This window comes from Equus caballus, chromosome 11 (genome assembly GCF_041296265.1).
Source record: "Equus caballus isolate H_3958 breed thoroughbred chromosome 11, TB-T2T, whole genome shotgun sequence".
Taxonomy (NCBI): domain Eukaryota; kingdom Metazoa; phylum Chordata; class Mammalia; order Perissodactyla; family Equidae; genus Equus; species Equus caballus.
In genome coordinates, this window is record NC_091694.1 from 58,791,155 (window position 1) to 58,814,559 (window position 23,405).

At 37.3% G+C, this 23,405-nt stretch overlaps 1 protein-coding gene across 3 annotated transcripts in view; it reads left to right on the forward strand.

The window, feature by feature from the left end:
• AKAP10 (A-kinase anchoring protein 10) overlaps positions 1-23,405 on the forward strand; it is a 66,516-nt gene that overhangs the window by 6,282 nt on the left and 36,829 nt on the right. For all 3 annotated transcript variants that reach the window (XR_011423526.1, XR_011423527.1, XM_023653599.2), the window contains exons 2-4: positions 5,069-5,116; positions 9,677-9,859; positions 13,238-13,795. Coding sequence is in view for 1 of the 3 variants with exons in the window: in XM_023653599.2 (XP_023509367.2) it covers positions 5,069-5,116; positions 9,677-9,859; positions 13,238-13,795 (789 nt within the window). In the remaining 2 variants the exon portion in view is untranslated. The remainder of the gene's footprint in view (positions 1-5,068; positions 5,117-9,676; positions 9,860-13,237; positions 13,796-23,405) is intronic.

Below are 23,405 nucleotides of genomic sequence, written 5' to 3' on the forward strand. Positions count from 1 at the left end.
AAAAAGAAAGCCAATGTATTCTTCACAATAACACATACACTAAAAAAAGAAGGAAAAGTTAAGTTTTGGGAGGGAAAGGGAACAAAAGAGTCATCATTCCCGTATAACATGATTGTGTACATAGAAAATTCAAGAAAATATATCTACACATATAGATAGCATTAGAACTCATAAAAGAATTTGGCTTTTAAAAATATATGCTTTTATATGCAAGTACTTAAAACTCATCCCTGTATGCCAGTTCAAACAAAAGACTTTGAAATCTTTGTGGAGTTTACAAAATATAATTGGACATAAAAGAAGACCCAAATAAATGGAGAGGTATACTATGTTCATGGATAGAGTCAATAAGAAAGATATGAACTCTCTCCCAAATTAATCATTAAGTCAATGCTCTTTAAAAAGAAATTCCCATGGGGGGTTTTAGGATCAGGACACATTGATCCTATAATTAATATGGAAAATAGTTTTGAAAAATAATAAGGTAGAGAATGTGGCCTTGCTGGAGGCTTATTATATAGTTAAGTAATTAAGGCAGTAGAAGTGAATGCCCAGAAACAGACTCAGGTATGTATGGGAACTTGGTAGATAAAGAGTTTCTATTCAGTTGGGGAAAGTTGGACTAATCAGTAAGTGATGCTTGTTATCCCTCTGGCAAAAAAAAATAGTAAGTAAAAAAAGAGTAAGTGATTTCTTATCTCCTGTCATATACATTAGGGGTCAGTGAACTTTCTGTAAAAGGCCAGATAGTAAATATTTTGGGCTTTGCTGGCCATATGGGCTCTGTCTTACTCTTTATCTCTTATAGCCATAGATAGTACATAAACAAATGGAAATGGCTGTGCTAAAATAAAACTTTAGGGGCCGGCCCAGTGGTGCAATGGTTAAGTGCGCATGTTCCACTTCAGCGGCCTGGGTTCGCCAGTTCAGATCCCAGGTGCGGACATGGGACTGCTTGGCAAGCCATGCTGAGGTAGGCGTCCCACATATAAAGTAGAGGAAGATGGGCATGGACATTAGCTCAGGGCCAGTCTTCCTCAGCAAAAAGAGGAGGATTGCTAGCAGATGTTAGCTCAGGGCTAATCTTCCTCAAAAAACAACAACAACAAAAAACAATAAAATAAAACTTTATTTACAGGAAACTGATGGTGGGCTGGATTTGGCGCATGGGCTGTGGTTTGCCAATCCCTGATATACAGAAATAAATTCCAGGTAGATAACAGCCCCAAATTTGAAAAAGCAAAACTTGAAATCATAGATGAAAATATAGGGGGAAAAAATGTGATCTTGGGATAGGAAAGGATATTTTTAAAAATAAGACTTAGGGGCTGGTCCGGTGGCGCAGGGGTTAAGTGTGCATGTTTTGCTTTGGCGACCCGGGGTTTCCCAGTTTGGATCCCTCATGTGGGCATGGCACCACTTGGCAGGCCATGCTGCGGTGGGCTACCCACATACGGGGTGGAGGAGGATGGGCATGGATGTTAGCTCAGGGCCGGTCTTCCTCAGTAAAAAGAGGAGGATTGCTAGCAGATGTTGGCTCAGGGCTAATCTTCCTCAAAAAAAAAAAAAAAAGTAAAATAAGACTTAGGCAAATACAATCCACATAGTATAAATTTGACTAAATTAAAATTTAAAACTTCCGTACAATAAAATATATCTAAGGTATTTGCAATACAAACAAGAAAGGATTAGTATTCAGAATATGTTTGAAGTTTCTACAAATAATAAGTAAAAAATAAAGGACACAAATAGGCAGTCCATAAAAGAAGAAACCTAAATAGCCTCTAAACATGAAAGGATGTCACCTCAAAAGAAATGAAGGAAATGAATTAAAAACACCATCAAATGCCATTTGAAAACTGTTAGTTTGGCAAAAATTAAAAATACCAAGAATGAGAATATGAAGCATGATGATAGGAGTGTAATCTTGTATAGCCACTTTCATTAAAAATGCACGTAATTTGTTACCTAGCAGTTCCATTTCTAGGGATTTATCCTAGAGAAATTTTTGCATATATACATAAGAAGATATGTACTAGAATGTTCTTCACACCAATGTTTGTGATAGTGAAAACTAGAAAATAAAACCTAAATGTTCATTAACAGGAAAATGGATAAATAAAGGTATATTTATTTAAAAGAATTCAGCAGCTACAATGAATGAACTAGAGCTACATGAATGTAGAACTGCGTCAATATAGACAAATGTCTAGTTATTGAATATATACAAGTGTCTGATATGTGTAGAAGAATACCATTTATGTAATTTTTAAAGATGTGCCGAATTATGCCATGTTTCTTTTTTTATATATATTCATATGTGGATAGTCTAAAAACTTGGAAGGCAGTGAAGACATTTAATTTAGAATAGTGCTTGTCTCTGGTAAGGGAAGAAGAGCAGCAACATCAAGTAGTGATTCATAGGAACCTTTAAGTATATGGTAATATTTAGGGGAAAGAAAGAAATAAGGCAGAACCAAATAATATTTGGTAAAGTTAGGTGTGTTTGTACTTTTCATTTTGAAATATTGATGAGGAGACCTGATTGTTAAAATGAGAATCATTGCAGGTGGCAAAAGTGGAACTGTGGAGATGTATTTTGGTGGTAGAATCAGTTGGTCTTAGAAGTAGTTTGGGTGTGTGAGATAAGGGAACGATTATGTTAAGGATGACTTCCAGATTTTTGGCCTGAGAAACTGGTGGGTGATAGTGTCATTCACGAGAGAAGATGAAGACTGAGGTAGGAACAGGTTTGGGAAAAGATGGTACGTTCCACTTTGATCAAATGTAACTATGGAAGATGGCAAGTAAGTGGTTAACATGAATTTAGGATCAAAAAGGATTTAGACTAGAAATAGAAACTTAGGAGTCATAGCATATCTGTGGTATTTAAAGCCTTAAGAATGGATAAGTTCAGCCAGGAAATACGTAAGTATATGTAGTGAAAAGAAAAGAGAACCAAACTCTTTCCCTGAGAAACTCCCAGTGGGACAAAGGAAGAAGAATTGGCAAGCAGATAAACTGAGGAGTAGCTAGAAAACCAGGAGAGTAGAGCATCACGGAAGCCAAGACAGTTCATGTTTCAAATGGGAGCTGTAGTTGGTTGGCAACTGCTGCTGGGAGTGTTACTGAACTAGGTCCATTTTGCCCCTGCACACTGTGCCAGTCATCGAGATGACAAGTTTTGCAGCAGAGAAAGGGTTTATTCACAAGGCAGCCAAGTGAAGAGACAGGAGAACGAGTCTCACATCCGCCTCCCCGAAAATGGGGATTAGGGATATTTATGGAATAAAGGGGCAGGGTGGTCTGAAGTGTGGGGATAGATGGTTGGAGGTAAGGAAAAGTGAAATAATCGAGGATCTGTGCAAGTGTGGTCAAGCTTCATGGCTCTTCATAGGACACGTTCACAAAATGGTGGTGTTAGCATCATCTGAGGGTAGAGTTTTTGGCCCCCCTGATGTCACAGGGTCACCTATTGGACATTTGTGCAGGCCCAGTTGATGGGTTGGTAGTCTCAACTGGCCTGAACTGGACAAGGAGTGACTCTCACTTCCTGAAGAACAACTTAAGCAACTGTTACCATGGCGACCCCAGCGTCAGAGACGTTATCTGTAAGGAACCTAGTGGGAATCTGATAGTACATTGTTTATCTACATGACTTTTAAGAATGCTCATTAATGGTTATCTGGTCCCTGGTTTCAGGAGGGCTGCAAAAATCAGTCACCCTACCGTATTTCCTTACTTTATCTTCCTAACAGCAGTGTTCAGTACCTGGAATCATCTTACTTATTTTTGTCCTTGTTTGTCTCCATGTACTTGCATGTAGATGTCTTGAAGGCAGGACTGCTATCTTGAGCCAGGAGAGTGTCTGGCACATACAAGCCACTCAAATATTTGTAGATGATTGACTTACGAGATACTCTGAGAGCTAGTTATTTCCTGCTACTAACCTTTCGACATTTAATGTTTAAGAGCACAAGTAGAGAGATGGTCACATTTTGGGATTTCTTGCTTTGATAGGCTTTTTATGGTGAGGTTAAAGAAAATTTAGTGTTGAAAATACGCAAGAGGGCTTGGCCCCGTGGCCGAGTGGTTAAGTTTGCCCGCTCCGCTGCAGGCGGCCCAGTGTTTCGTTGGTTGGAATCCTGGGCGCGGACATGGCACTGCTCATCAAGCCACGCTGAGGCAGTGTCCCACATACCACAACTAGAAGGACCCACAACGAAGAATATACAACTATGTACCGGAGGGGCTTTGGGGAGAAAAAGGAAAAAATAAAATCTTTAAAAAAAAAAAAAAAGAAAATACACGAGAAAAGAAAGGAGGGTTAAAAATAGTCTTATATCAGATCCTATGAGAGTTCACGCCTTGCGTAAGCTGCCGTACGCATTCCTTTCTTGGATATTGTGTTATTAGTGTATCTGCAATAGAATTTCCACTGTTTTGTGTAATAGGGTAGAGATTGTATAATTTTTTAAGAGGGTTAGAATGTTGGTAAATTTAGAATGTTTGTGTTTGATGCTTTGGGGGAAATATACAAGAAGTAAGACATGATACGTAACCAAAGAATTCTGTCTTTTTCTTTACGGTGTGTCTGGTAGTGGGTGGTACATGGTGATGATATTAACATCCTAAATTTATTACATGCTAGTTACTTTTCTAAGCCCTTTACAAGTATTTATTTTTTTCATTCAAAACCCGTTTAGGTAGGTGTTAGTTTTATTGACCTAGTTTTATAAACCAAGAAAATTGAGACCTGGAGAAGTAAAGTAACCTGTCCAGGATCACGTGGCTAATAAGTGGCAGAACCAGAATTTGAACCCAGGTATTCTGATATTGTCTCTCCATAAGCACTGTCACTGTTCTCCACTGAATGCTGTTCACATCACTTCCTTGGAGAAAGATTCCTTGACAACTGCCCTGCCCTGCCCCCCTCCAAGGCAGTTAGTCCATAGTTGTAGAACTTTGAGTACTCATCTAATAGAATAAAGCTTGTCTGATTTTTACAGTGTGTAAAATGGATCCTTTTGACTGTAAAAGCTGATCATGATGCTTTTTTATCTTCTAGTGAAAGGCAAAGAACAAGAGAAGACCTCAGATGTCAAGTCAGTTAAAGGTGAGTTCAGTGGCATTTCATTGTATTAAAAAGCAATATGCTTTGCATTTATTAGCTCTTTAATCCTGTTATCTTCTCACTTCTTTTGCCATTAATCATTTCTACCATCTTTTATGATTATTTATGATTGTGACTTATTTCCCTGTTTAACCTATATACGCTTCCACACCTAGCAACTAAGCATTTGTTGGCTATCCTAGTGATTGCAGTAAACCAGTATCCTCCTTGTTAATCATACATTTGATTGTTTCCTAAAAGCGATTAGTTGACTTTAAAAAAAACAGAAACAATACTCTGAACCGAGCAGTCTGATAACTGAGTGAACGCCCTGCCACTTGTAAGGCTTGGTTTTCTGTTGTTTATCCACAAGTGTGGATGATTACAGTTTTCATTTCTCTCTTACTTTGGATGAATGGCCTTAGCTTAACATTTATTTAGAGTACTTTAGTGGAATCAATATATTGTCCTTATTTATAGATTAGAGCATAGAGTGTGCTTTTTAGATTGTATTCTCTGCTGTAGTTTTAATTGACTTCATTATGTCAGTGTACAAAGATTGGAGTGGGAAAATTATAATGGAAATTATTTCCATAGTACTTTGAGATATTCATTTACATATGTTGTCTTATCTACACAATAATTTTAGTCTGAGTTTTTAACCAAAGGTAAAAGAGAGATCTTCTAGAGTCTAGCAGACCGTTGTTGAAATCCTGCTCATTGAAATGACTCTTTACTAACTCAGTGACTTAGGGCAAAGTATTTAACTTTTTTCTGTTTGTGTCCTCATTGCTAAAATGAGGAAAATATTAGTTTTGCAAGATTGTTGTGAGAGAGAAATGAAATAATGTACCCCAAAAATGTACATTGAGAAACCAGTACAGTACATAGTAGGTAGTACTTTGGTAGCTATTATTTAATTTTAACGAGTGGGACCTCAATGTAGTTGACTTTGTTAAATCAAGTGAAAGTATTGCAGGGAGCTCAGAGGAATTTGGAGCCAGCAAATGATTTCTGAAGTGTACGGAAGACTTCATAGAAAAAAGTTGAATAATAATAAGGATTTGAATGAAAAAGGTGATTCTTTTTCTTTTTCCCCTACCAGCCCAGCCTCTTACTTTGAGTGCATATTGGGGAAAGTGGCCTTCAGACAGGTAAAGGGGAACTTTTACAGATGGATTGAGATCAGATTGTAGAGGGCCTTAAAGACCAGAAAAGACAATTGAAACAGAGAAAACAGGGAGCCACTGTAGGCTTTTGAACAAGATATTGGTGCTTTACAAATGGTATTTACGAAAGGTTAGTCTGGAAGAGTTATACAGGATGGAGACACTAGAAGTTCTTTTGCTATTAAACAGAAAGACCTGTACTAAGCATGTGGTGTTGAAAATAAACAGATAAGTAGATGTTTAAACATTTTAATGGTGAAGTCAACTGATCTTGGCGAGTAAACAGATATAGTAAAAAAGAATGGATGCAAGATTTTGAGCTTTGGAGACTGATAGATTGAACAGAGACTGGGAAATTGAGAAGGAGAATTAGTTTGGAAGAAGATGTTGTAAGTTTGATATTTGGCCAAATTGGTCTTGAGATGATAAAGTCAAAGTGAGAATGGCTAGTAGTGAATAATTAGGGATATAGTACTGAGGCTCAGATGAAAGGATAGTTCTGAGCTATCAGCGGTTTTCCACCTGGGTTCCAGTTCCACAGAGGTGTATGCTAGGAACTGGTGCAGAGAGGGTCCACCTCAAGGGCATCCGTGAGACTTTCCCCTTGCATCAACTAGAGTTACTGTTAACTTTGTTTTATCTATTTTAGATTCCGATTATAGATTTTAGATAGCTATTTTATAGACATATGAGGCTCCCACTTAAGCTCATGTTTTGGGGAAAAGAGGGAGCTTATAGCTAAAAAAAAAAACTTTGAAAAGATTGCTCTAGTATTAATTGAAGGTTTGAGAATAAATGTGCTTTCTAGCAGAAAGAATAAAAGAACAGAAAACCTTAGGAGGAAGAGGAGTCATGTCCGAAAACCATATCTCATTTATTATTTATTTATTTAATAAATGTGTACTAAGAATGAGAGGGAGGAACAGATGAAGAGGAAATTGAGCAGAGTGTACTACCATGGACCAAAGGAAGATAGAACATCAGGAAGGAGCATGTAAAATCAGTTACTGGTTCTAAGAAAGAAATTAGGGGGCCGGCCTGCTGGCGCAATGGTTAAGTGCTCGCATTCTGCTTCGGCGGCCCGGGGTTCGCCGGTTCGGATCCTTGGTGCAGACATGGCACCGCCTGGCAAGCCATGCTGTGGCAGGTGTCCCACATATAAAGTAGAGGAAGATGGGCACGGATGTTAGCTCAGGGCCAGTCTTCCTCAGCAAAAAGAGGAGGATTGGCAGCAGCTGTTAGCTCAGGGTTCATCTTCCTCAAAAAAAAAAAGTTAAAGAGAAAAGCCTTGCACAAATAAATTAATAGCATTTTACATCATCATACATGTCTAATTAGGAAAGAATTAGAAAGTCTCATTGTTCTTAGACAGTGTTCGTTGTAGTTTGTTGTCCATACAACAAAACTAGCTATTATTGTTTATAAACTTGCTAAAATGATTTTGCTCCCTTCAATTTATCATGAAAATAAAAACAAAAACAAAACAAGACTTCCTTCTAAAATTGAAAAAATTGTTTGAAGACAACTCCAATTGCATAATTCTCCCAACTCTTGTTTAATGACTAATAAGTATAGATGCCTGGAAAACAGGTATGGACATTCATGTTCTTATCTGCTTTATCCTATAACTACATCTTGAAGAGTAATAGATTGAATTACACTACTGTGTTTTCTTCATAAGCAATATTACCTAGTGTTACTCAGATTCCGTGTCTGGGAACTGTGGCTAAGATTGAGAGTTTGTATCTGTTGACCTCTCAATAAAGTAAATGGTACTAGTAGGTACAAGGTTAGTTATCTGAGGGTATTTACATGGAGTGTGGAATGCTGAGTGCCGTGCCTCTTGCTATAGCAGTGTACTAACCAAAACTTCTTAAAAATCTTTAATAAGAGTCTTTGTTTTGTTTTGTTTTTTTGAGGAAGATTAGCCCTGAGCTAACTGCTGCCAATCCTCCTCTTTTTGCTGAGAAAGACTGGCCCTGAGCTAACATCCATGCCCATCTTCCTCTACTTTATACATGGGACGCCTACCACAGCATGGTATGCAAAGTGGTGCTCTGTCCGCACTTGGGATCCGAATGGGCAAACCCCAGGCCACCAAAACAGAACGTTCGCACTTCACTGCTGCGCCACCGGGCCAGCCCCAAGAGTCTTTGATATTTGTGTGGCATAAATATGATAGATGGAATTTTTTTTTTGAGGTCACATTGGTTTATAACATTATATAAATTTCAGGTGTACAGCCCTATGTTTTGACTTCTGTATAGACTGCATTGTATTCACCATCAGAAGTCTACTTGCCATCTACCATTGTACACGCATGTTATTTACTCCTTTCGCCCTCCCCCCCGCCCCCTTCCCCTCTGGTAACCACCAGTCTGTTCTCCATGTCTCTGTGTTTATCTTCCATATATGAGTGAAGTCATACTGTATTTGTCTTTCTCCATCTGGCTTATTTCGCTTAGCATAATACCCTCAAGGATGGGTGGAATTTTAATTCAGTTGTAGCAACAAGTTCATGGGGTTACTTTGACAGTATTGTAATATCGAGGTGATTATTTCCTATTAACACATTGATAACTAACCTTTTTATTCTGAAGTCAAAGGGATGATATTAATATTTCTTCAGAGTACTAAGGAAAATGTATTTTGTGAATTTTAAGTGTGCTTTATCTTTAAGTAGCTTGAACTTTGGTCGTAAATGTTTATTAGATAGTGAAATTTTGTTACTCAATTAAAAAGTAAAATAAGAATTCTGAAGAATATTTTTCTAATTTTTTCCCCTCAAGCTTTTCTTCTGTAATTTTAGTTTTGTTTCTTAGGCAAGCAAGGATTAAGGAATTGAAAAGAGTCCACATTTCAGAATGTTTCCTGGCTTTGGTACTTTCTCCTCAGTAGAAGCTCTCAAAGAAAAATCTCTCTCTCTGTTTTATTTTTGCTGAGGAAGATTTGCCCTGAGCTAACATCAGTTGCCAGTCTTCCTCTTTTTGCTTGAGGAAGATTTGCCCGGAGCTAACATCTGTGCCGATCTTCCTCTATTTCATATGTGGGTTGCTACCACAGCATGGCCACTGACGAGTGGTGTAGGTCTGCTCCTGGGTGCCAAACCCAGGCCGCCGAAGCAGAGTACACCAAACTTACCCACGTGGCTCTGAAAGATCTCTTTTTTAAGTTCCATTTTTGGCACAGTATTTTGAGAGTTGTAAATAATAATAGAGCGTGTCTTTCTAGTTTTCTACTGCTTAGTTAATTTACCTTTCCCCTAAGTATTTTTCGTTTAGTGTACTTACTTAAGAGAGGTATGACAAAATATAATTTTTAAGGTTCTCTTAAAGCCCTCTTATGGGACAGTTTTAGACTATCAAATTGTGTTTAATTTTTTGAAAAATTACAGCTTCAATATCTGTACATTCCCCGCAAAAAAGCACTAAAAACCATGCCTTGCTGGAGGCTGCAGGACCAAGTCATGTTGCAATCAATGCCATTTCTGCCAACATGGACTCCTTTTCAAGTAGCAGGACAGCAACACTTAAGAAGCAGCCAAGTCACATGGAGGCCGCTCATTTTGGTGACCTGGGTAAGTGACTGTCACTTTTTGTTAACTTCCAGTAGGAGGAAGGATATGAGTATTATGTGTGAAGTTCCTGCCAGAGGATACTGAGCTGTATAATTGGAAGGGGTTTTGGAAACAATGTATTTAAACTAAAATAATAGCTGTAAGTATAATGGGTGGCACCATGTTGTGTTCCTATAAATATAAAATAGAAAGCACACCCAATAGAAAATGGGCCATTTCCGGAAGAAGAAATGCATTTGGCCAATAAATATATGAAAGAGTTGCTTTTTTCACTAATACTCAGTGAAAAGCAAATTAAAATAATGAGTTAATGTTCTAACACATTAGCAAATATTTAAAGTTTGATAATTTGAATCTTAATGGAGATGTAGAGAAGTAGCCACTCCTATTTAGGGGAAGTGTGAATTTGTGAAGATGTTTTTTGGAAGGCAATTTGGAAGTATTTATCAAAAAATAAAATATAAGGAGGCTGGCCCCGTGGTGTAGGGGTTAAGTTGTGCACTCCACTTTGGTGGCCTGAGTTTTGCTGGTTTGGATCCTGGGCTCAGACCTATGCACTGCTTATCATGCCATGCTATGGCAGGCATCCCACATATAAAATGGAGGAAGATGGGCACAGATGTTAGCTCAGGGCCAATCTTCCTCAGCAAAAAGAGAACTGGCAGTGGATGTTAGCTCAGGGCTAATCTTCCTCAAAAAAAAAAAAAATAAGATCTAGCCCTCAGATGTGTTCATATATATGCACAAAGATGTATATACAAATATGTATAAGACTATTCACTGCAGTATTGGTTGTGATAGCAAGAAATTAGGAAGAACATATAAATATCCATTAATAGAGCAGTAGTCAAATTGTGGTATGCCCATACGCATACTCTGGAATACTGTGTAGCCATTTAAAAGTCTGAAGAAGATGTGTGGAAATGTCTACGTTATGTCTATGTTAAAGTGAAAATAGCAGGTCACATAGCGATATATGTAGTAGGATCCCTGTTATGTTAAAATACTCCTCCTTCTCCCTCCAAAAAGAAAAGATATGCAAAAAAAAGAAAAGATATGCAAGAGATCCTTGTTTTCTGAATATTTCTTACCCGAATTTCTGCTCTTATAAAAATTGCATGTCATGTTATAAATTGAAAAAAATCTATGAATGAATTGACATCTAATAAAATTGCTCCCTCTTTTGACATCTCTCTGCTTAACATTTGTGTATATTCAAAGCCAGAGTGTCAGTCTTTGTGTGGCACACTCAGCAATACACTGCCAGCAACATTCATATTGGTCACAGAGTAAAATTGTAAGTTTTACTGGAATACTCATACATTGCTGGTAGGAATATAAAATAGTACAACCACTCTGGAAAATAGTTTGGCAGTTTCTTGTAAAGCTAAACATGCAATTACCGTGTGACCCAGCAATTGCACTATTAGGCATTTATACCTGCGAAATGGAAACTTATGTTCACACAAACTCCTACACACTAATGTTCATAGCAGCTTAAAAGCCAAACACTGGATTTCTTTCACTAGGTTAATGGTTAAACAAACTGGTACATCCATACCACAAAATACTGCTCAGCAATTAGGAAGAGCAAACTATTGATACACATAACAACTTGCATGAATCTAAAGTGAATTATGCTGATAGACAAAAGCCAGTCCCAGAAGGTTGCATACAGTATGGTTCCATTTGTATAACATTCTTGAAATGATAAAATTATAGAAATAAAGAATAGATTAGTGTTTGCCAGAGGTTAGAGACAGGGAGGTGGTTATATAAGGCCACATGAGGGAGCCTTGTGGCATTGGAACTGTTTTGTATCTTGGTGGTAGTTACACAAATCTGCATGTGTAATAAAATTGCGTAGAGCTAAATGCACACACAAATGAGTACAAGTAAAGCTGGAGAAATCTGAATAAGATTGGTGGATTTTATCAGTGTCACTGTCTTGGTATGACATTGTACTATAGTTTTGCAAGATGCTACCATAGGGGGACACTAAGTAAAGAGATCTCTCTGTATTATTTCTTACAACTCATGTGAATCTACCGTTATCTCAAAATTAAAGTTGAATTAAAAAAATTCTAAGACTTGCAAGTGATCAGGATTTCCTTTCTGAAGTTCGTGAAAGTGATATGTTGACAAAGATAGACTAGTTAACATTGACAGTAAGACTGTCAGCAAAGATGGTGACACATGAAGTGCTTCAAAAGAAAATGATTCGAACATCAGTTAATTTTATGAAAATAAACCTCTGTATGTCGTGCTGTGAAAGTAAAAAAATTGATTTTTTGTTTATTTTAATTATTAGCTTGTGGTTATAATCATAACCTAAATTTAATTAAATGTAAAATAACTTCTTTTTATTAAGTTTTACTAAATTTAGTTTTATTTTTCAAAATAAAATCCCGGAGCTACTCCTTATTCCTGTTGTAAATAATGCTGAGAATTCATAACATCTTTGTAGCTATATCCACACATCCACAATTTTTCCTCAGGATAAATTGCTAGAAGTGGAGTTACTGGATTGAAAATCATGCAGCTTACTAAGGCTTTACTGTCTGTTAGTCAGTGCTCCTCCAGAACGGCTTTACCAGTTTACATTCTCATCAGCGGGTGAGAGTGGTGCCTGTTTCACTGTGCACTTGATAGTGCTTGTTATTGTTTTTTGAAAAAAATCTTCCAATTCAACAGGCAAAAATGTTATCTTGTATTAATTTGCTTTTCTGGGGTTTTTAATGAAGTTGAATGCTTTTTCATATTTTTATTGGCCTTTTTTCTTTCTTTAGGACCAGTATCCTAAGATTTTTTTTTTTTTCCTTAAGAATTTGCGTAGTCTGAATTGCCATTAAAAGAGATATGAGGAATGAGGCTGGCCCCGTAGTGCAGCAGTTAAGTTCACACGTTCTGCTTTGGCGGCCTGGGGTTTGCCAGTTTGGGTCCCGGGTGCGGACATGGCACTGCTTGGCACGCCATGCTGTGTTAGGCGTCTCGCACATAAAGCAGAGGAAGATGGGCATGGATGTTAGCTCAGGGCCAATCTTCCTCAGCAAAAAAGAGGAGGATTGGCAGATGTTAGCTCAGGGCTAATCTTCCTCAAAATAATAATAATAATATAATAAATTCATACAAACAAAAAAGAGATATGAGGATTAATTGAGTAACAAACAGCTGTTTAATAATTTGAGTAAGTTTTGGACAGTTGTTTCTTTGCTTGTTTAGAAACCAAAACTATAGTATTTCTAGTTCTTTATTCATTTAAATTGCTGGGGAATTATACTTGATTCAAGAACTCTGGTACCACTCATGCTAAAGGTAACTAATCTGTCAATCTTAAATTATTTATTACTGAACTGCTAATTCTTTTGGTTCTTTTAGGCAGATCTTGTCTGGACTACCAGACTCAAGAGACCAAATCAAGTCTTTCAAAGACACTTGAACAAGTCTTGCATGACACTGTTGTCCTCCCTTATTTCATTCAATTCATGGAACTTCGGAGAATGGAGCATTTGGTTAAATTTTGGTTAGAGGCTGAAAGTTTTCACTCTACAACTTGGTCCCGAATAAGAGCACACAGTCTGAACACAGTGAAGCAGAGCTCATTGGCTGAGCCTGTCTCTCCATCTAAAAAGCACGAAACTACAGCATCTTTTGTAACCGACTCTCTTGAAAACAGATTGGAGGATTCTAGCTCAGTCCAGTTGCTTATGATGCAATCAGAAGGAATTGACCTGAATAACAGAACTAGCAACATTCAGAATCACTTGCTGCTTTCCCAGGAATGTGACAGCGCCCATTCTCTCCATCTTGAAGTGGCCAGAACAGGAACTCATCAAGTTTCCATGGAAACCCAGGAGTCCTCCTCCAGACTTACAGCAGCCGGTAGAAATAGTCCCTCTTCTCCCCTAAAGGAATTATCTGGAAAGTTAATGAAAAGTAAGTATGTGATTTTCTTCTCTATCCTGTTTTTTTTTTTTTTAATCAATTTACGAAGTGGAACTTGAGATAGGGAATAAAAGGATTGGAATAGTTTTCTTTTCCACTTGCACTTGCAAATTTGAGAGGATTTGAAGAGTGCCCTGGAATAGGATTGATATATGAAAAAGGAACAGAAGGGATATCTACAGTGATCGGATCCTCTAAGAAGGATGTTAGCAGAGTTAACAAATGAAGGGCCGAGGATCATCCTACTTTTCCCTTCTATAGATTTTGAAACCAAGGCATAATCCAGATAGGCTTATTTCATCCATATCTCCGTCTTCAGTTTATTACTATTTTACTGTACTTTGCAGATAAAATGATTTTGTAATTGCCAACAGGTGATGTTTATTGAGTTCTGTGCTAAGTGCTATGCTTAGATTTTATTTAACAGTCACAACACCTCTGTGAGGTAGGCATTATCCCAGTTACACAGGAGAAAATCATGGCTCAGAAAGATTAAGTAACTTGCTGTAGGTTATACAGTAAGTAGGGAACTAGAATTAAAGCCCAGCCATTTCCAAAACTTAGCCCCTCTTTTTTTCTTCTCTATTAATTTGGAAATTACACACTCTTTTAATTTTTCAGTTATCACCTTCTGGAATTCTAATTAGACAGTCTCCATATTTTTCCTCTTCTCTTTCATCTTATCTATGTTTCTGAAAGGGCTAGGTAATTTATTTTTTTGGTTTTTCCTTGTTTACTTTTTTCTTTTGTTTTCCTATCAAGACTTTAATTTTTTAGCGCAGTTTAAGGTTCACGGCAAAATTGAGGGGAAAGTACAGAGATTTCCTGTATACCATTTGCCCTCACACATGCACAGCCTCCCTCGTTTATCAACATCCCCCACCAGAGTGGGACGTTTCTTTTTTTTTTAATTTTTTATTGAGTTAATGATAGGTTACAATCTTGTGAAATTTCGGTTGTATATTATTGTCTGTCAGTCATGTTGTAGGTGCACCCCTTCACCCTTTGTGCCCAACCCCCAACCCCCCTTTCTCCTGGTAGCCACTAATCTGTTCTCTTTGCACAGGTTTAAATTCCTCATATGAGTGGAGTCATACAGAGATTGTCCTTTTCTATCTGGCTTATTTCACTTAACATAATTCCCTCAAGGTCCATCCATGTTGTTTCAAATGGGACGATTTTGTTCTTTCTTACGGCTGAGTAGTAGTCCATTGTATATATATACCACATCTTCTTTATCCAGTCATCTGTTGATGGGCACTTAGGTTGCTTCCACATCTTGGCGATTGTAAATAATGCTGCAGTGAACATTGGGGTGCATAGGACTTTTGGGATTGCTGACTTCAAGCTCTTTGGATGAATACCCAGTAGTGGAATAGCTGGTTCGTATGGTAGTTCTATTTTTAATTTTTTGAGGAATCTCCATACTGTTTTCCATAGTGGCTGCACCAGTTTGCATTCCCGCCAGCAGTGTATGAGGGTTCCTTTTTCTCCACAACCTCTCCAACATTTGTTACTATTAGTTTTAGCTATTTTTGTCATTCTAATGGGTGTAAGATGATATCTTAGTGTAGTTTTGATTTGCATTTCCCTGATGATCAGCAATGATGAACATCTTTTCATGTGCCTATTGGCCATCCGTGTATCTTCTTTGGAGAAATGTCTGTTCATGTCTCCTGCCCATTTTTTGATCAGGTTGTTTGATTTTTTTGTTGTTGAGTTGTGTGAGCTCTTTATATATTATGGATATTAAGCCTTTCTCAGATGTATTACTTGCAAATATTTTTTCCCAGTTAGTGGGTTGTTTTTTTGTTTCAATCCTGTTTTCCCTTGCCTTGAAGAAGCTCTTTAGTCTGATGAAGTCCCATTTGTTTATTCTTTCTATCGTTTCCCTTGTCTGAGAAGAAATGGTGTCCGAAAAGATCCTTTTAATACTGATGTCAAAGAGTGTACTGCCTACATTTTCTTCTAGAAGCCTTATAGTTTCAGGGCTCAGCTTTAGGTCTTTGATCCATTTTGAGTTTATTTTGGTGAATGGTGAAAAAGAATGGTCAATTTTCATTCTTTTACATGTGGCTGTCCAGTTTTCCCTGCACCATTTGTTGAAAAGACTTTCTTTTCTCCATTGTAGGCCCTCAACTCCTTGGTCGAAGATTAGCTGTCCATAGATGTGTGGTTTTATTCCTGTGCTTTCAATTCTGTTCCATTGATCTGTGCACTGGTTTTTGTGTCAGTACCATGCTGTTTTGATTACTGTAGCTTTGTAGTGTGTTTTGAAGTCAGGGATTGTGATGCCTCCAGCTGTGTTCTGTTTTCTCAGGATTGCTTTAGCAATTCGGGGTCTTTTGTTGCCCCATATGAATTTTAGGATTCTTTGTTCTATTTCTGTAAAGAATGTCATTGGGATTCTGATTGGGATGGCGTTGAATCTGCAGATTGCATTAGGTAGAATGGACATTTTAACTATGTTTATTCTTCCAATCTGTGTGCATGGAATGTCTTCAGAGTGGGACATTTCTTACAGTTGATGAACCTACCTGCACATGTCATCATTGCCCAAAGTCCACAGTTGACATTAGGGTTCACTCTTGGTATGTACGTTCTGTGGGTTTGGACAAATGTGTAATGACATGTGTCTGTCATTATGGTATCATACTAAGTATTTTCACTGCCCTAAAAATCCTCTGTGCTCTGCCTATTCCTCTCTTCCCTACTCGCTAATCCCTGGCAGCCACTAATCTTTGACTGTTTCCCTAGTTCCCCTTTCTCCAGAATGTCATATAGTTGAAATCATACAGTATGTAGCCTTTTCAGATTGATTTCTTCAGATCTATCTTTTAGTTCATTGATCCTCTCTTAAAATGGATCTAATCTGCTATCAAATCAATTTTTTACATTTTTTTAATCTAACAGTTATTGGAAAAAATAAAAGCTATTGAATTTTTCATTTCTAGAAATTCTTTTATTTTTTATTCACATTTGCCTGGTCACTTTTTAGTTTCTTGTTCCTTTATCCCTTCATCCCACTTCTGAGCTCATTTTTTTATTTCTTTAAATTTATTGAACGTATGTTCATTATCTGATAATTCCAGTATCTACAGGTTTTGTCAATCTGGTTCAGCATTTGTTTCTTCAGATTCCCAGTCTTGGTAGCTTGTAATTTAGTGGTTTTTTTTTGCTTTGAACATGTTTTTGGATTTTTATCTGTGGGAATCCTTTGAGGATTCTGTTTAAATTGGGTTATTCCAGAGCGTACTTGCATTTGCTTTTGCCATGCATCTGGGGCCAGCTTCACTACTGTTCTGGTACCACTTAAAACTAAACTTTTGTCTTGGGTTTTTCAGGCCCTAAACTCTTAGGGCCTTCGGCGTGGTTTTGAGCTAATCTTTTACCCTGTTTGGACCCAGGGAACTGCCCTTGAAAGTGCAAGCTTCAAGTCTCTTGGGGTTGGTGGCTTTTCTCAGGTGAATGTCCTCCTTGTCTTGTACTTTTGCCCACCTTGATTTGCACTGGCTCTTACAGGTCCACAATTCCTTATCTGCAATTCAGAAATCCAGACAACTTTGACTATCACAATTTATTTTTAAAATAAACAAAACTTGACCTAAGCTGGTACGAACTTACTGCAGAAATATGAATGTGTTTGATTATGGGGTATTGTCCCACATGCTGCTGGGGTATTAATATGGTATGTATAAACACGGTACGTTACCTCTGTAAAAACTCCCAAAATTCTGAGGTCTAAAATAGTGTCCCAAAGGTTTCAGATAAGGGAACTGCCTGTACTTATTTCTGCCTCTCACTGTTTCCCTTACTTTACCACAAGCTCTGATATTTTAAAAAGCACTTTGGGAGAATTCAGTATTGGGAGTTCATCCATGTTGTTTCTATCAGTAGTTCATTACCTTTTATTGCTAAGTAGTATTCCATTGTACGGATGTATTATCCATTCACTTGTTGAAGGACATTTGGATTGTTTCCAGCTGTTGATGATTTTGAATAAAGCTGCTGTAAACATTTGTGTACGGATTTTTGCATGGAAAAAGTTTTTATTTCTCTAGGACAGATACCTAGTAGTGGGTTTGCTGGATTGTGTGGTGTGTGTTTAATTATATAAAAAACTGCCATGGGGCCAGCCCTGTGGCTGAGTGGTTAAGTTCACACTCTCCACTTGGGTGGCCCAGGGTTTCACTGGTTTGGATCCTGGGCATGGTCATGGCACTGCTCGTCAGGCCATTTTGAGATGGCATCCCACATGCCACAGCTAGGACCAATGACTGAAAATACACAACTATGTGCTGGGGGGATTTGGGGAGAAAAAAGCAGGAAAAAAAAAAAAAACCTGCTAGACTGTTTTGTAGAGTGATTGTACCATTTTGTGTCCCCACCAGCAATATGTGAGAGTTCTGCTTGCTTCATTTCCTTGCCAGCATTTTGATTATTTGAGGTTTTTTAAGCCCTTTTTTTTAGCTGAGGAAGTTTTGCCCTGTGCAAACATCTGTTGCCAATCTTCCTCTTTTTGTATGTGAGCCACCACCACAGCATGGCCACTGCCAGACGAATGGCATAGGTCTGCACCCAGGAACTGAACCTGGGCCATCAAAGCAGTGAGTCCCACACTTAACTGTTAGGCCACTGGGGCTGGCCCTAAGCCATTCTAATAGATGTGTAGTAGTATCTCATTGTGGTTTTACTTTGCATTTCCCTAATGACTAATGATATTGAATGGTTTTTCATGTGCATATTTGCCGTCTGTATATCTTCTTTAGTGAATTGTTTGGATCTTGCTCCACATTTTATTGGATTGTCTGTTTTATTGTTGAATTTTGAGAGTTCTTCATATGTTCTGGATATAAGACTTTTGTAGGCTATGTGATTTGCAAATGTTTTCTCTTGATTTATAGCTTGATTTTTTATCCCCTTAACAGAGCAAAAGGACTTTTTTAAATTAAATTAAATTTATCACTTTTTTTCTTTTATAGATTGTCCTTTTGGAGTCATATCTAAGAGGTCATGAAGATTTTCTCCTGTGTTTTTTTCTAAAAGTATTATGGTTCTGTATTTTACATTTAGATATATGGTCTATTTTAAGTGAATATTGTATAAGCTTTAAGGGTTAGGTCAAGTTTTTTGTTTTATTTTGTCTTTTGTTTTGCATATGGATACCCAATTGTTCCAACACCATTAATTGAAAAGACTACTTTTACTCCAATGAATTGCCTTTGTACCTTGGCCATATTTGTGTAGGTCTTTTTCTGGACTCTCTTCTTTTCCATTGATGTATACGTCTGTTCCTTCACTATTATCACACTGTCTTGATTACTGTAGCTTTATAGTAAGTCTTAAAATTGGATATTATCAGTCCTTTAAGTTTGTTCTTTCTTTTTCAAAATTTTGTCTATTCTAGTTTTTTTTCATATAAATTTTAGAATAATCTTGTCTATATCTACGAGAAACCCTGCTGGAATTATTGGAATTGCATTCAATCTATAGGTCAATTTGGGGAGAGTTTGTATTTTAATATGTCAAGTCTTAGAATCCACGGACATGGTGTGTTTCTTCATTTACTTAGGTCTTTGATTTCTTTCATCAGCATTGTATGGTTTTCAGTATACAGATCCTTCACATGTTTTGTTAGACTTTTATCTAGGTATTTCTTTCTTGGTGCTATTGTGAATGGTATTTAAAAAAATTTTTGTTTCTAACTTTTTGTTGCTCATATATAGAAATATGATTGACTTTTATATGTTGACCTTCTATTCTGTGACCTTACTAAACTCACTTATTACTTCTAGGAGCTTTTTTGTAGATTGCTTGGGATTTTCTATATAGATATTCATCTGTGAATGGGAACAGTGTTATTTCTTCCTTTCCAATTTATATTCTTTTTTTTTTTTTCTTGCTTTATTCCACTAGCTAGGACTTTCTGTACTATGTCAATTAGGAGTGATGAGAATGGATATTCTTATCTTGTTCCTGATCTCCAGAGGCAAAGTATTCAGTCTTTCACCATAAAGTATGAAATTAGCTATGGGTTTTTTTGTAAATGCCCTTTATCAGGTTAATGAAGTTTCCTTCTCTTAATAGTTTACTGAGAGTTGTTGTTTGGATCACGAATGTTGTTGAATTTTGTCAAATGTTTTTTCTTTGTCATTTGATATGACTATGTGGTTTTCCTTCTTTTGTCTGTTAATATAATGGATTACATTGATTGATTTTTTTTAATATTGAATAAGCTTGCATTCCCAGGATAAGCCCTATTTGGTTGTGGTGTACAGTCATATGTCGCTTAACAATGAGATGGTTTCTGAGAAATGTGTCATCAGGCGATTTCATCGTTGTGTGCATATCATAGAGTGTACTTACACAAACCTAGAGGGCATAGCCTAGTACACACCTATGCTATATAGTACTTGTCTTATGGAACCGCTGTTGTATATATGGTCTGTCATTGAAATGTCATTATGCAGTGTATGACTATTTTCTTTTTTATATATTGCTGTATTTGATTTCCTAATATTTTCTTGAGCATTTTTGCACCTGTGTTTATGATATTGGTTTGTAGCTTTCTCGTACTGCCTTTGTCTCGTTTTGGTAATACTAGGTAATACAAGGTACAAAATACAAAATACAAGGTAATACCCCATAAAATGAGTTGGTGTTATTTCTTCTTTAAATGTTTGGCAGAATTTGCAAGGGCCTGGAGTTTTGTCTTTTAGAATGTTTTAAACTATGAATTCAATTTCTTTAATAGGTAAGGACTATTCAGGTTATCTGTCTCTTCTTGAGTGAATTTTAATAGTTTGTGGCTTTCAAGGAATTGTTGATGTCATCAAATTGTTGAATTTATGCAATTATTTGGTATCCCTTGCTATATTTTTAATCTTGGGTTTATAGTGATATTCCCCTTTCATTCCTGATGTTGGTAATTGGGTCGTCTTTTTCCTTTGTCTGTATGTATAGGGGTTTATCTTTTCTTTTTCAGAGAACCAGCTTTTGATTTACTTGGTTCTTTTTTTTTTTTTAAAGATTTTATTTTTTTCCTTTTTCTCCCCGAAGCCCCCCGGTACATAGTTGTATATTCTTCGTTGTGGGTCCTTCTAGTTGTGGCATGTGGGACGCTGCCTCAGCGTGGTTTGATGAGCAGTGCCATGTCCGCGCCCAGGATTCAAACCAACGAAACACTGGGCCGCCTGCAGCGGAGCACGCAAACTTAACCACTCGGCCATGGGGCCAGCCCCTAATTGGTTCTTAGCTGTTGTTTTTCTGTTTTCAATTTCATGGATTTACTGCTGTGTGTTATTTCTTTCCTCCTGCCTGCCTTGGATTTATTTTACTCTCTTTCTGGTTTCTTAAGGTGGAAACTTAGAATGCTAATTTGATACCTTTCTTTCTTAAGATAAACATATAATGCTATAAATTTCCTTTTAACCACTGCTTCAGCTACATTGCTTAAATTCTGATATTTTGAACTGAGCAAAAATAAAATGTCTAATTTTCCTTGAGTCTTACTCTTTACCCATGGATTATTTAGAAATATGTTGTTAGTTTCCAAGTGTTTGGAGAATTTTTTCCCTGTTACCTTTCTGTTACTGATTTCTCATTTAATTATATTATGGTCAGAGAACGTATTTTGAGTAACTTCATTTTTTTTAAATTGGCTTAAGTTTTTAAATGTCCTAGGATATGGTTTGTCTTGGTGAATGTCTCATGTACAGTGAAAAGAATGTATATTCTGCTTTTGTTGCATAGTTTTCTGTAAATGTCAGTTCCATAGAGTTGGCTGATGATGGTGTTCATTTTTTCTGTATCATTGCTGATATTTTGTATGCTTGTTCTATCTGTTGCTGAGAGAGGAGTGTTGAAGTCTTCAACCCTAATTGTGGATTTTTCCAATTCTACTTTGTCTATCTATTTTTGCTTTGTGTATTTTGAAGCTCCATTGTTAGGTGTGTACATATTTAGGATCGTTATATCTTCTTGGAGAATTGACTCTTTTATCGCTATGTAATGTTCCTCAGCATGGCTTGATGAGTGGTGCCATATCGGTGTCCAGGATCCAAACCAGCGAAACCCTGGGTCATCAAAGTGGAGCACGTGAACTTAACCACTCAGCCATGGGGCCGGCCCCTATTGAGTTCTTGATTACATCCCTGTGTAGATTTTTTAGTGGTCTCTAGAGATTATAATATACATAATTTTCATAGTCTACTTAATATTTTATTGCTTCAAGTGGTATGTAGAAACCTTACTACCACATAGGTCCCTTTATGGAGGGTAAACAACTTACATGTTGTAGTTGTCATCTACATACGTTGATGGAGTCATCAGACAGTGTTATAAATTTTGCTTTCAACTGTCATACATATTTTTAAAAACTTGAGAGAAGAAAAATGATCTGTTATAGTTAAACCAGACAATTGCTATATCTGTTGCTTTTCCTTCATTCCTGAATTTCAGCTACTGTCACCAGACATGGACCCTAGCCCACTTCTCTTGCCCAGCTTAAAAATCTAACTTTTATGTTAGACCTAATTCTCTTGTCTTCTTGCAAGGTGTAGGTGTTCCTTTATCTAACATCTTGGGGCCTTGAGCTTATGTGGTTTTTAGCGGTGTTCCAGGAAGAAGCTCTAAGCAACAACTGCTGTGGACCCAGTTGCACTGAACTGGACCAGTCAGGCCAGACTACAGCCACAAGACTGGCAACTGCACAGATAGGCTGAAAATTGTACTAAAGTAACTTGCCCTCATTAACATTGTATATTCCCCTCCTCTGGGAAGGGCAAAGCAGCCATTTTTAGGTCATGTGATATATGCAGAAGCATGATTTTAGACCATGCATGTGCAAGCTTATGCCCACCTCTACATACGAGGATGAAACTTCCCCTTTGAATACTCATCTCCTACCCCAAATCAAATTGCCTACCTCCTCATGCTCAGGGGACCGTAGTTTTGTGAAACTATTCCTTATGGTCTCCATTTTTCTTTGCTTCATGCTGCAAATAAAAATCGTACTTTGTGAAACAACTACTCCTGGGCAGTTTGATTTAACTCTCAAGAAGGGACCCATGTTTGGTCTGGTAACATTATTATTTCTGTTATCATTTCATGAGTGTCTCAAGAATTTCCTTTAGCATTTCTGTTAGAGCAGGTTTGCTCTTAAAGAATTCTCTCAATTCCTCCCCAAAGCCCCAGTACATAGTTGTATATTACAGTTGTTAAGTCCATCTAGTTCTTCTGTGTGAGCTGCCGCCACTGCATGGCTACTGACAGACAAGTAGGGTGGTTCTGCACCTGAGAACCAAACCTGGGCCACTGCAGCAGGGTGCACCGAACTTTAACCACTAGGCCATCGAGACTGGCTCTGAGATCTTTTTTCTTAATGTAAGCACTTGTAGCTATACGAGTCCCTATTAGTACTACTTTTGCTGTGTCCAGAAGTTTTGGTAGGTTCCATTTTCATTTGTCTCAAGATATTTTTGATTTTTCTTTTGATTTCTTTGACCCATTGGTTGTTCAAGAGTATATTGTTTAATTTCCACATATTTGTGAGTATTCCAATTTTCTTTCTGCTGTTGATTTCTAGTTTCATTCCACTGTG